This window comes from Mus pahari, chromosome 7, assembly GCF_900095145.1.
Source record: "Mus pahari chromosome 7, PAHARI_EIJ_v1.1, whole genome shotgun sequence".
Lineage (NCBI taxonomy): Eukaryota > Metazoa > Chordata > Mammalia > Rodentia > Muridae > Mus > Mus pahari.
Genome location: NC_034596.1, coordinates 67,452,561 through 67,464,753, shown reverse-complemented (window position 1 = coordinate 67,464,753; position 12,193 = coordinate 67,452,561). Strand labels below are relative to the sequence as shown.

Sequence of the window (12,193 nt, the reverse complement as noted above, 5' to 3'; positions counted from 1 at the left end):
GCACCATGCTTGCCTGGATACTGCCATGCTCCTGCCTTGATGATAATGGACTGAACCTCTGAACCTGTAAGCCAGCCCCAATTAAATGTTGTTTTTATAAGACTTGCCTTGGTCATGGTGTCTGTTCACAGCAGTAAAACCCTGACTAATACAATCAGCTATGAAGAGTGAGAAGGCACCAAGGGAAGACAGAACAAGAAAGCATGCCTAAAAGTGTTGGTTGTTAGCCAACAAAAGCCTTTCTCATACAAGAAAACAAATCTCAAATAGAAAGTGTCACAACAAAGTGTCTTATTAAATGATGTTCCTCTGTAATGATGCTGTGAAGTGAAATGCATCACTGTTGATATCTCTGCATACCAGCCTCTGTCCCCTAGAGATAAACATCCTACACAGATAGAAGTGGCCTTGGTCAGAGCTGCTCCTAGCTCTCATCACTCTGCTTCTAGAGATGAACATTATCAACCCAGTGGCAACCAAGGCTAAGGTGCCAGCATTCTAACCTGCACTATCTACACTAACTGCTGCTGCATTTCCTGACCACAGACTGCTGTCCTTCAGCACCACACAAAAAACTCAGGGCAGAAGAACCACGCGAGTATGTGCACAGGGAAATTTACCAGCTCTTTAGCTTCTGCTAGAAGATCTTCAACATCTGAGAAGCTGAAGCTAGCCAGCGTGATGAACTGGCTGACAACAGACACGAACTTGTCACCAGGCTGTGGGGGCTGAGACTTCTGATACTCCAGCTCCTGAAACACAGAAAGCAGAGGTTTCACATGTGCACACCTTGTCTCTCAGTCCATAAGACTCATCAAGTGGAAGAGCTCAGACAGCAAAGGCATCACCTGTGAGACCTCAGGTCGGTTCCCTTCCCCACCTTTCCTCTCCACACCAAGGCCACGCCCGTGTGTGCGGGCACATCTGAAAGAAGCTACTTCATTTTCTGAGATTTTAACCAAGGTCATTTCTCACTCCGGCTTTTGAAGCAAATGAACATTTATTTGGTCAAAATAAACAGAACCAAAACAGCAGGATTCGAAGTATTTATGAGGCTGAGCCTGCTGGTCGGTGTTCTGTGTTTTGATTTTTCTTCTTCGTTTTGTTTAGTTTTTCTGTTTTTTTTTTTTTTTTCTCCTTCCTCATCTACTGATTCTCCTTACTTCCTAAACCATGGTCTGTATCTAGGTCAGCAGAGCTGTAGCTTGTGGTGACAGGCTCATCCCCCTTCATTCTCCCTGTCCACACCAACAACAGGTCTTGCTGGATAGGCAGGTAGGAAAATGAATCTTGTGATCATTTCCCATGTTCTCTGCTACCATGGTGACAACCACACAGAGAACTGAAGTCAAATTTCATGAAATCCAGCCATTTTGAAACATACATTCTTAACGGCTATAGTGCCCCAGCATTGTTACCCCACTGCACAGACACAGGGAGCTTAGAGGACTTATTAGTCAAGGAGTTGATCAGTGACAGCAGAATTTGAGCTCGGTCTGTCGGCCCCAGTACTTGCAATATCTATGCTAAGTGCCGCCAGACTGGCTGAGGATCACAGGATTTCCCTGCACCTGCTTTGGCAGACACTGTTCAGCAGGAGTGTAGTGCTCACGGGCTGTGGGCTCTGACCAGTCTGCTGCTGATACTGTTCTTCATGGCAGACTAAATGAGATCACAAAAGCAGAAACTCCGAGTGTGGAGCCAGCTCTGACTGAAGACATCACCAACGCTTTAGTACCTTAGTATAGATGTACACACACACACACACACACACACACACACACACACACACACACACAGAGTGAGATCGAGACAGAGATTGATTGATTGTGCTGGTATAGGGATGGTGAACTATCTTAAAGCATGTCATTAGCCAACCATTCACTGTATCCAGATTTATCTCTGACATTTCACACAGCATCACTGACTTGGACAAAGCACAATTAGGACACATGAATATCTGGGTGAGTCAAGCTATGCAGGCTCCTAATATGTCAGTTATAGCCTGACATTTCAGCTGCCATGGGCAGAGACAGGCTCTGTCCTAGCTGGTGATTTTGTTAACTTGATACAAGCTAGGGTCATTTGGGAAGAAGGAATCATAAATGAGAAGATGCCTCCTCCAGACTGGTGGCAGACATGTCTTTAGGGTATTGTCTTGACTAGTGATTGCTATGGGAAGGCCCAGCTCTTTGTGGGCTGTGAGAGCCCTGGGTAGGTGGTCATGGGTGGTGTAAAAAAGCAGGCTGAGCAAGCTATGTGGGCCGAACCAGCAAGCAGCATTCTCTCACAGCCCCTGCTTCAGTTCCTGGCTCTTGTTGCTGTTCCTGTCTTGAGTTCTTGCCCTGACTCCTGTTGATGAGGAGCTGTGATATGGAAATGTAACTAAAGTAAGCACTCTCCTCCCTAAGCTGCTTTCCATCATGGAGTTAACCACAGCAAAAAGAAGCCCTACCCCAGACAGCTTCTGCGGTCCCTTTCCTATTAGAACATGATGCAGTATACGCCAGCCAGGAGATGGAGCACAACTATGCTTTAGCAAGCAAAGCCACTGCATGTCCCGGGAAGACCAACTTGACCTGGTGGTCTTCTAACTCAGACACGGGGTTCAAGAGTGTCCACCACCTGGCTTAGGGATGGCACAACTGCTGCTTGAGTCTCAACAAAGTCTATGTGAGGAGAAGGTAACCATTCAGGTTATCAAGCAACCCTGCCAGGCCGGGCCTTTTAAAAATCCATGGAGAAATGTCCAGGTGTTCACAATACAATTCCTGTATCCCCCTCAGGCCCCAACTCCTCAAAAACATGCTCCTGAATCTTAGTGGAAAAAAGATAAAGATGTTATTAGCACTGTGTCTTCAAAGAATCAACAGGGTGTAGGATATAGTTTTGTGTAAAAGAGGAGAGAGGAGGGCACCTTGGCATCCGGTGATAAATTACCTGCAAGGTATTTAAGGGAAGGGCAAGTTTCAGACTGCTTCTGAATCAGTAACCTCACCCAGTGCAGACACAGCCAGCCGGGCAGGGCGTGAGTGGTGCTTCTTATCCCTGGACTTACTCCCTGGCAGCTGCATCCATGTAGACACTCCTGTGGCGGTGTCCCAGCGCTGCTGTGCTACATTCTTTTGACTCCTCCCTATCTTCTCCACATTCCTGTGGTTCCCTTTTATCTTCTGTACCTGGGCAGCCCCTCTCCTATGTACCTTTCTACACCACCCTGCTCCTAAGACATAACTGGAGTTCATCTCCTCCAGTAGGAGCACCTCCTCCAGGACGTGCCAGCCAATCACACGCCTCCAGGCTAGTCTCAATCCAGTCCTTTCATCACGTCCCTCTTTGACCACCATTATCTAGACAGGGTCCTGCTGAGGGAACTGGCTGCTCTCATCATTGCAACACTGGAAAGCCTTGGACACAGTATGCTAGGCCCAAGTATGTGTTTGGTGAAGCCTCCCCAAAGGATGAGTTCAGAAGTAGCAGAGGGATTTCCATCAGGCCTGTGGAGAGTCACATCATGTAACAGAAACAGTAACAGAACACGGAAATGGAAGGTTGCCTCACCTGATCCACTCATGCTAAGGCCTGCCTCCTGGGTTGAATTGTTGTTGGCCCTTCTCACCAACTTCAAGCTCCTAGCAGGGGGCCTCTCAGGACACTTGGTTGCATGAAACTGAGTTCCTATACTGGGCACAGCTTGTGCCTGCTTCTTTCTGGACACTTATTGGAATCATGTTTATCCTGAGCAGAGCACATGCCAAAGGTGCTCCTGTGCCCGAGGTCTGCACACCAGCCAAGTAGTGAAGAGGCCAGTAGTCATGGTGGGCAGTTATGGTGGGAAGCAGGTACTCACCGTCTCTACAGCTTTCAGGCCACTCCTCAGGGTACTGATCTCCTTGTCCAGCTCAGTCATGCTGTCGGAGAGAGTGACAGCAGTCAGCAAGCAGCTTACAGGAGTAAGAGACACACTGGCTCGTGACAGTGCGTGCTTGGAGGCAGGCAGATATTTAGCTTATAAACTATATTCCTAGGGACAGGGAAAGGGGTGAAGAGTGCTCGCTTTCAAGCTTGACAACCCTAGTTTACTCCTAAGGACCCACATGGTAGAAGAAAATAGTTGTTATGACTTCCAGAGGCTGTTATAAACCATGTGTGTGTATACATGCATGCGCGCGCGCACACACACACACACACATATTAAATAAATGTGATAGAAAGAAAATATTCCTTTCTTTCATTCTCAGATTTCACAAAAGCTACAGCATTAAAGTAACTTACGTATATAATTTTAATTTTTCTGTACATTTTTTGTTTTCCTCTGTCAGCAGGTATAGGTTTTATAGGTTAAAAATAGCAGAAGAAAAATGTTTCCCATGTGTGAAGAAATATTTTATGTTTGAATCACAGAACGCCTCTGCTTTAGTAAGTTGCTGTTTGTAGAAATGAGCGTTCGCTGCGCTTGGCTCTCTAAGAAGGTGGCTCTCCCGAAACCTCAGTCGGGACCCTGCGGCTCACCGTGACTGCTGCAGTGGGAGCAGCTTGGAGCCCCAGTTAGCAGGCTGTCCTGGTCACTTTTCACATTGCTGCCTTTGGTTTTAGTGGAGAAAGATTCCTGGGCTTCTCCTTTGCTTTCTGTTTCATGGCTTTTAAACACTAAAGATTAAAGCTCAACTCTCACAACCCCGCTGTATCAAAGAGCTTGCCGCCAATAGTTCATTTACTCAAATAGATCATTTCTTGTGCTACCTACTCTATTTCTTATACCAAGGTCGAGAGAGAGAGAGAGAGAGAGAGAGAGAGAGAGAGAGAGGAGAGAGAAAAAGCCATTCATTCTAGGTTGTAAATTCACAGCAAAAGGCGCAGCTTAAATATAAGTCAGAAGGAGGGGTGGGGGGAGGAGAGCGTGGAAAGCTGCATGTTTCCATCTCAGAAACAGTGCGAGATTTGTGGGGAAAGTTTGGCAACTTCCCATTTTATTTTTAGGTTCTTGATTTGCATAACGACTGCTTCCCATTAATGGGCTGCTTGGTTCCAAGGAGTATGCATATCTGTGAAAATGACTGGTGGCTCCCTCACATGGAGGCCTTCTGTTTGCTTCACCTTGTGCTCCCCTTTGACTCAGAGCTACCTGTGTGCCGAAGAGCTGCTCTTCAGAAGCTCTGGTGAGGCTAACCCTATGGCGTCACATGCAGCCAGGTACTCTGCCACGAGGCAGCACCCCTGGCCTTCAGTTTACTTTTTGTTGAGACAGTCTCACTAGGTTGTCCAGGCCAGCCTTGACCTCGCTTTGTAGCCCAGGCAGGAATTGAACTTGCAGTCCTGCCTTTGTTTTCTGAGTCAGGGAAGCCAAAAGGCCTCGCTGATGCTTATACTCTTAAAAAAAAAAAAAAAAAAAATCAGATTTTACACATCGGGGTGTTGAGTATTCCAAAGGACCTAGAACAAATATACATTCTCTAAGGCGTTTGGCTGGGATTCAAACCACTTCGAACATTTGCACTTCAACGCGGTGCCAGCAAAGTGCCTGCTGCCCTGCAGCCTAGCTGGCAGAGGAGGGCTGGCCTGTACTCACTTTACTTTCGCTGCTTGAGGAATATCCCGCAACTCTTCACTTAGATTGAGGACCTTGGGGTACTTATTCTCCACGATAGTTATTAGATAGTGCAAAAGAGTAATGTTCCTACGATGAAAGAAAAGGAGAACACGAAACGGGATTAATATGGCTTATCTATTCATGGGGCAAGACCCAACATACACCAAGAACTGGTAGCGTGGCATGAGAACAGTTGTTACACCCATTAAGGAGAGCAAGCCTAAAAGTATTTTGCAAGTCTAGAACAACTCGCTGTTGTGGTTATTGGTGATGCCCACTTAAGGTTTCATGCAAAGGGTGGTTGGATGAAAAGCCCCCATTTCAGAGCTGATGCTGGAAGTGTACTGTGACTGTGCCATTACATATACAAAGTCCCTGCAGCTGTGAAATCATTTCTAATTTTAGCAGTTCTTCAGCTCTTAACTGCATGACCCTTAGTAGTTATAACAGCTGTTGGTGCCACTTTCCTGTCTGGTGATGACAGGATTGAACCTTGACTGACCTAGATTGGGAGGGGGTGTCTGATAATGCTATCAGGCAAAGCTATGTTAGTCTGGTCCCGTTGTCACCAATTCTACTGCACATCATAGTCACCTGGACTCCAGATGCCTGGGCCAATACCAGAGATCCATTTAATTGGGATGGGGTGGGGCCAGGCATAGATATTTGTTAAAATTCTCTGGTTAGTCTAGCTTAGACAAAGAACTACTCATCTATCAAAGTTCCATAATTTAGGCAGTTTGCTAATGTACAAGGCCAAGCCACTATTCCCCAGCCCACCTATACCAAAGTGAACCAGAGTTGCCTAACAAATTTTTCCCATAACAATGTAAAGCATTTGCAGTGTTCTGTGGCTTTACCCAGACAACACTCCTGTTCCCATGTTGAGGGCTCAAATAGGTTTTTCTTTATTTTTGTTCCTATCAGTAATTAGAAAACAATTTTCACTAAAGCAAAACAGTGGCCAGGCTTCTGTGAGCTTGCTACCCATCTCTCTGCCCTGAGCCTCTCCTCTAAAGGCTGAAGGTGGAAGCTAAACACTGGTAACTATCACCATAATGCTATTTTCTTCATTATTTTAGAGAGATGCTTTTTTTAATCTAGAGAAATCCCCACTAACTTAATTGGACTATATATGTTTTTAAAAACTAAATGCAGGCCAGGCTTCCATATTTCTTTGCTGGCCAAATAACACCTCAATTTCCCAAAACAACCTGAAGAATGAACAACTGAACAGCCTAGTCCTGGTGGCTACTGACTGAATCAGTTCCTTTGTGCTGACTGCACAACTGGTCACGTGTACGGTTAACTCGAGTGAATGCTTGACTGCTCCCTGGTCAACCACTCCAGTAGGCACTGGGGCAGTTACAGGTGGGAACTACCTTCACTCAGAAGCAAACAGAAGAGAAAAAAGATTGGAAATAATTTTTATTCATTCTTTTGAGAAAACTTGTTCATATAAATTCTGTAGTCACTTTAATAAGCAGACGCCATGTAAGAACTAAATGAAGAGGAAATGGGGTGGGTAGGTACCGACTTTGCATGTGCTTGGGTGCACGCACGCATTGGCATTGTGAGAAGTTGGAAGAGGTGGTGTCCTTTCAAAGACAGCTGTTTTTTATAGGCAAATAAGAGGTGGCGGGTCCCTATAACAGCCTGCAAACAAGACCCACCTGTGGGCAAAGAGCAGCACTGTGGCCTGACCTGCAGATCAGGGGTTAAATCCTCCCCCAGGCTTGGGGGTGGAGCAGCAGAACCACCACTTGGCACTGCCTTGGCTTTCTTATCTGACAACATGTGGTAAGGAACTTGGCCTGGCCACTGACAAGCTATTGTGACAATCAAATGTGAAAGTGGTCCAAAAAGCATTGGGACTCCCGCTAAGGAAAGGACAACACAACAGCACTCTGTCTCCCGTGATGTGAAAATAACAGCTTAACACATGGCTTACTTCTTTCATCACAGACCGAGGGCTGCTACACACTATGGCTGCTATGCACTATGCTTCACTAACCCTATAGGGAACATAGGGTAAGAAGTCTCATTAGTGAGGAGTAATTGGGGCGAACAGTCCGTCATGCTAAAGGGATTTGGCTCTGAGAAGCTTTACCTCAGGAAGGATTGTGCGAGGTCCTTTGAAGCCAGTGAGAGCCTCAGAGAAACAAAGCTCTTGGGCAAACGCGTGTTAATGTGTGTGATGACCCTACCTGCTCAGGACACAAGGGGCTGGCATCTTAGCGCTTCTAACCAGACTGTTTACCTCAACCGTGGGGCTGTGCACATCCTAGGACACATCTTAATGAGCCTTGGGATGTGCAGCTGAAGGCAACTGCATTCATACGGCCGGCAGACCAGCCTGGTACTGAGACACTCGCTGGATGCCCGGTCTCTCCTGGCTGTGGAGGAGCAGAGACTAGAGAGGTCATGAGACACCCAGAGCTGGGAGGGCAGTGGCTTGGCTTTGGCTGTGTAGAGGTCCATCAGTGAGTGGCTTTCTTTAGCATGTTACACTATAAATTTTAAAAAGTTTGCATTTATTTATTCACTTAAATTTTGTGTGTATGTGTATGCACACACATGAAATGTCATGTATGTTTGGGTCAGAGGACAACTTGTGGGAGTCAGGCCCTCAGTCTTGGAGAAATCACTCCTACCCATTGAGGTAACACACCAGCCCCACGAGTGAGTGAGTGAGTGAGTGATTTATTTATTTATTTATTTACCTTGGAATAGATCGGTGGTTCTTATCTGTGGCTCCTGACCACCCCCCCGCCATCAGATATCAGATATTTATATTACAATTCATAACTAGAAAATTACAGTTATGAAGTAGCAACAAAATAATTTTATGGTTGGGGGTCACCATAACAGGAGGAACCATATGAAGGAGTTGCAACATTAGGAAGGCTGAGAACCACTGGAATAGACAGTGTCCCTATGCAGAGAAAATAGGTAAAGGGTCCCAGGGAGCTGGAGGGTTGCCCCTGTTGGTGAGAGAAATGGGGAGGAATGGAGGAGCAGGAACATGGTCAGGAAGTCCGAGGCTGACGTGTCTAGGTGGGCAGGTCACGGTCTATAAAAGCACCCAGATGCTCCAAATGCTGGAGGGGCACACACTTACTTGTCAATACTGGATTTGGTATCCGCAATTTTGTTGAGGCTGGAGATCTTGAATCCATATGCATTGCCTCTTTGTCCTTTATTCATATAATTTCCAAAAGCCAAAACCACCTCCAGGAGCTGCTTGAGGGCACTGCTCCTGAACACCTCCTCGGAGCCAGAGCGTATCGCTTCAAAGCAAGATGCCCAAAACATATCAGTTACGGCCAAGGCTTACAGTTACCCTGTCCTAGAGCAACACACCTTAACAGACATTTGGGGTATAAGAGTGGGTCACTAGACTGTGACCGAGCACTTTCGAGACATGCAAATTAGAAGCACAGTTAACAGCTACCATGGTAGGAGGTTCCACAGAGAACAGAAAAGTTCCTCTCCTTTCTCAGCCCTTCTCAGGACTGACTCGCCAACCTGAAGCACTTAGGAACAGAACAGACAGCAGAGTAAGTCTGTTTCCATTGCCTCTCGTGGCTCAGATCAGTGAATGAGTTCTGCTGGCAGTGAACTGGCCGTTGGTCATGTATGGCTCGCAGGTATTACATCAGGGATCAGAACTCCGACTCTGACTCGGCTGTCCACTCTGTAACTGATCTTTAGTATCATTCACATCCCAAACATAAACACTGCACACTTAGGAACCCTAAACTCCGCCCTTAGGAAATCCTAGGAAGGCAAGGCAATGAGAATGCTAATTATAGGTTCAATGCTAGGAGTGGCAAATTCACTCCTTAGCCATGTTCATGTGGTCAAAACCCCAGTCCCTGGGAGATGCTCAAGCCGTGTGCAGGAGCTCCAGAGCCCAGGCCCGGCCAGGGTGTGCAGACACAGACCTTATATGACCATCCATTGGAATTTCAAAAGAAGCAGTTGTTTACTCTGGGCACTTGAGACAGCCAATATCTCCTGCTGAGTGGTTTGACCTTACCTTCTACTTTGGGCTTCACTTCTGCCACACGCTCTGCAAACTTCTTTTTGAAGTACAGCGATTGCAGTCTTTGCTGGTAATGATTAATTCTGTAAGAGCAAGGTGGGTTGATCAGCACTCAGAATGAGAGCCCATTTCTCTCGAATCAGCATGGGGTATTTGGGTGGTTGCCTGGGGCCCTTCATTTCAAACTCCCTTCACGTACCAACAGCTCTTGTGAAAACAGAAGAGATGAAAGGAATCAAAATGTAGACTCTCCACTTCCCCCACTTCTCTCAAGTCTCTTCACTTTTCAGTCTGGCCTTTGGCAAGGCTACAAAGACTTGTCTCTGTCACACAGTCCTCATACTCATTCCCAACCCTTTTTGCTTTGCAAGCAGCTCACTCAGCTAGTCTCCTGAAGGCAAGCGAACTTAGCCTTCCAGAGGGCTCCTAGAGGAGTCAGGGAACTGCTGGCCTCTGCTCTGTAGCGAAGCTACAAGGTTCTTGCTGCTCGTTGGGGTCGGGGAGCGCTGCAGTGTGCCTTCTCATGAAGCTTCCGGAACTCATGTTTAACCTGCTCATCGTAGAATGTCCAGGGATCAGCCCCCTTTCTAATACCATCCTATAACCCCAAACAGTCCTAGGCTTGCAGTCCAGAAATACCTCTTATTTGGTGACCTTGAGTGAGATTCCTTTCCCCTGTGGGTAGATAAAAACCATACTTCTTTTCTGGAAGTCCCTACAGGCAGGACTGCTATAAGGGTTCCATGAGAAAGCACTTGTAAAGATCTGGACATGCTTGGGAAGCAACAGCTACTTCTGGTGGTCACTAGCTTGTTCATACTGAGGGCTGCAGGGCGTAGTTTCAAAATCCCAAAGTTTTCCTTTGTTCAGCAGTAGTCTCCAAAATGGCTAGTTGTTAGGGAATGACACATAACTAAATCTGGCCACAGCAGGAATGGAGAATGAGGGACAGACTCCCCTTGGCAGTATCTGCAGGCTCATGGCACTGAGAGAGAGGGCTCTGTCCCAGGAGCTACTCGTCCTCCTCTAGTATGGAATCAGTTCACTCGACCTGGAATGGCAAAGAGACTAAGCTCATATGCCAAACCCAATTACAGAGCAGTGGCTGCCCCAGGGGGCTTCTGGAAAAGGGTTCAGAAAGCTTGCCGAGGCTCCATGGGAAGACTGTCATGACTGATTAGTGATGTCTGCCTAGGTCATATTCACTCCCTCCGAGTTTTCAACAAACATGTCATCTCCCTCTCATTTATAACACACCTGAGAAGTCAAGGTATTAGATGCTGAGATACTATCCCAAGACATCAAAGTGTTGGTGAGAGTGACTGTGATTGGACCCAGGGAACATTTTAGCACAATAAAGCCAGAGCCCAGAGGCCCACAAGGACAGCCGTGAGGATGCTTGGACAATGGCTCACTGGGACAAGAACTGCCCCACAAGTGAACACATTCCACACAGCTCATACCTGGGAAGATTTTACCACTAAAACATGCTGCCAGACAGGGGACTGGCCCAAGCTGTGTATCTTGAGTAAGGTTTAGTGATGTCCTTACTAAGGCAAAGGGGAGCTTCCCTCCTGTGTCTTCCAGTTTACCTGCTCATCTCAAACAGGAAGCGATCAGCCTTGGCCATCCGGTCCAGCTCGTGCTTATGCTCCTCCAGCAGGTCGATGTCGCTCTTCTCAGGAACGAATTTCAAAAGCTGGAAGCGCATGTGTGAATAAAGCAGAGGGATAAAAATCTCGTGGTAGGTTCTTATCCTTTCAGCTAACATGAAATTTTAATTTTTTTCTTAAGTTACAAGCTCTGCTAACTGGCAAGCAAGGCATAAGGAATGGCTATTTATATGTTGACTTGATAGCAGTTTTAAATTGGCTGAGAAATCTTTCTCTATTCTCCAGCGCCTTTCAAGTAAGAACTGTTACCAATTTCCACCAGGATCTACTTTGTGTAGATGCCTTAGCAGGACCATAGAAGGTAAACCCTGTCATTAGAAGGGCATAAAACTGAGTTCTAGAGACATTCAGTATCTCAGCCTGCATTGCTGAGTGAGTGTGCATAACTATCAGGAACAGAACCTGACAGTGCTCTGGTGTGGTCTCTCTGAATCCCAGACTTCTACCCATTTTTGTTTTGCATCTTGGTGGAATGAATAATTACACGTGTGCTTTTCATTCACCTTGCTTGCCTCTTCTACTTCTCTAATTCCATCTTCCTTATTGCTCCATGCAGAGTTCAGTGAGCGAAACACTGGGAATAGTTTACCTTTTCTGCATATTTTGTTTTGGAGGGTGAGAATGAGAAATGAAGAAATGATACTGAAAACTGAAAAAGCTACTTCCTATGTGTCTGGCTGCCATCCAAGTGCACACATTTGTGTGCATTTGTGTTTGTAGAGGGCTGGGTATGCATGCTATTTTTTAGATCCCATGCTTTTTCCCTCCCCCTAATTGAAATGAGACCTTCCCCATAACTTGAGTTCCTCCTCTGATAGATTTTCAGATGTTTGTTGGAACTCTTAAAAGGCAGCTAGTTGGGAGCCACTAGAGAGAGAGAGA

General features: G+C 46.4%; 1 protein-coding gene across 3 annotated transcripts in view; it reads right to left on the bottom strand.

Annotated features, from left to right (window-relative positions):
- Daam1 (dishevelled associated activator of morphogenesis 1) overlaps positions 1 to 12,193 on the bottom strand; it is a 158,392-nt gene that overhangs the window by 8,052 nt on the left and 138,147 nt on the right. For all 3 annotated transcript variants that reach the window (XM_021202647.1, XM_021202648.2, XM_021202650.2), the window contains 6 exons: positions 11,231 to 11,337; positions 9,633 to 9,721; positions 8,712 to 8,880; positions 5,570 to 5,677; positions 3,851 to 3,911; positions 621 to 752 (listed from right to left, as the gene is read on the bottom strand). In XM_021202647.1, coding sequence (XP_021058306.1) covers positions 621 to 752; positions 3,851 to 3,911; positions 5,570 to 5,677; positions 8,712 to 8,880; positions 9,633 to 9,721; positions 11,231 to 11,337 — 666 coding nt within the window. The remainder of the gene's footprint in view (positions 1 to 620; positions 753 to 3,850; positions 3,912 to 5,569; positions 5,678 to 8,711; positions 8,881 to 9,632; positions 9,722 to 11,230; positions 11,338 to 12,193) is intronic.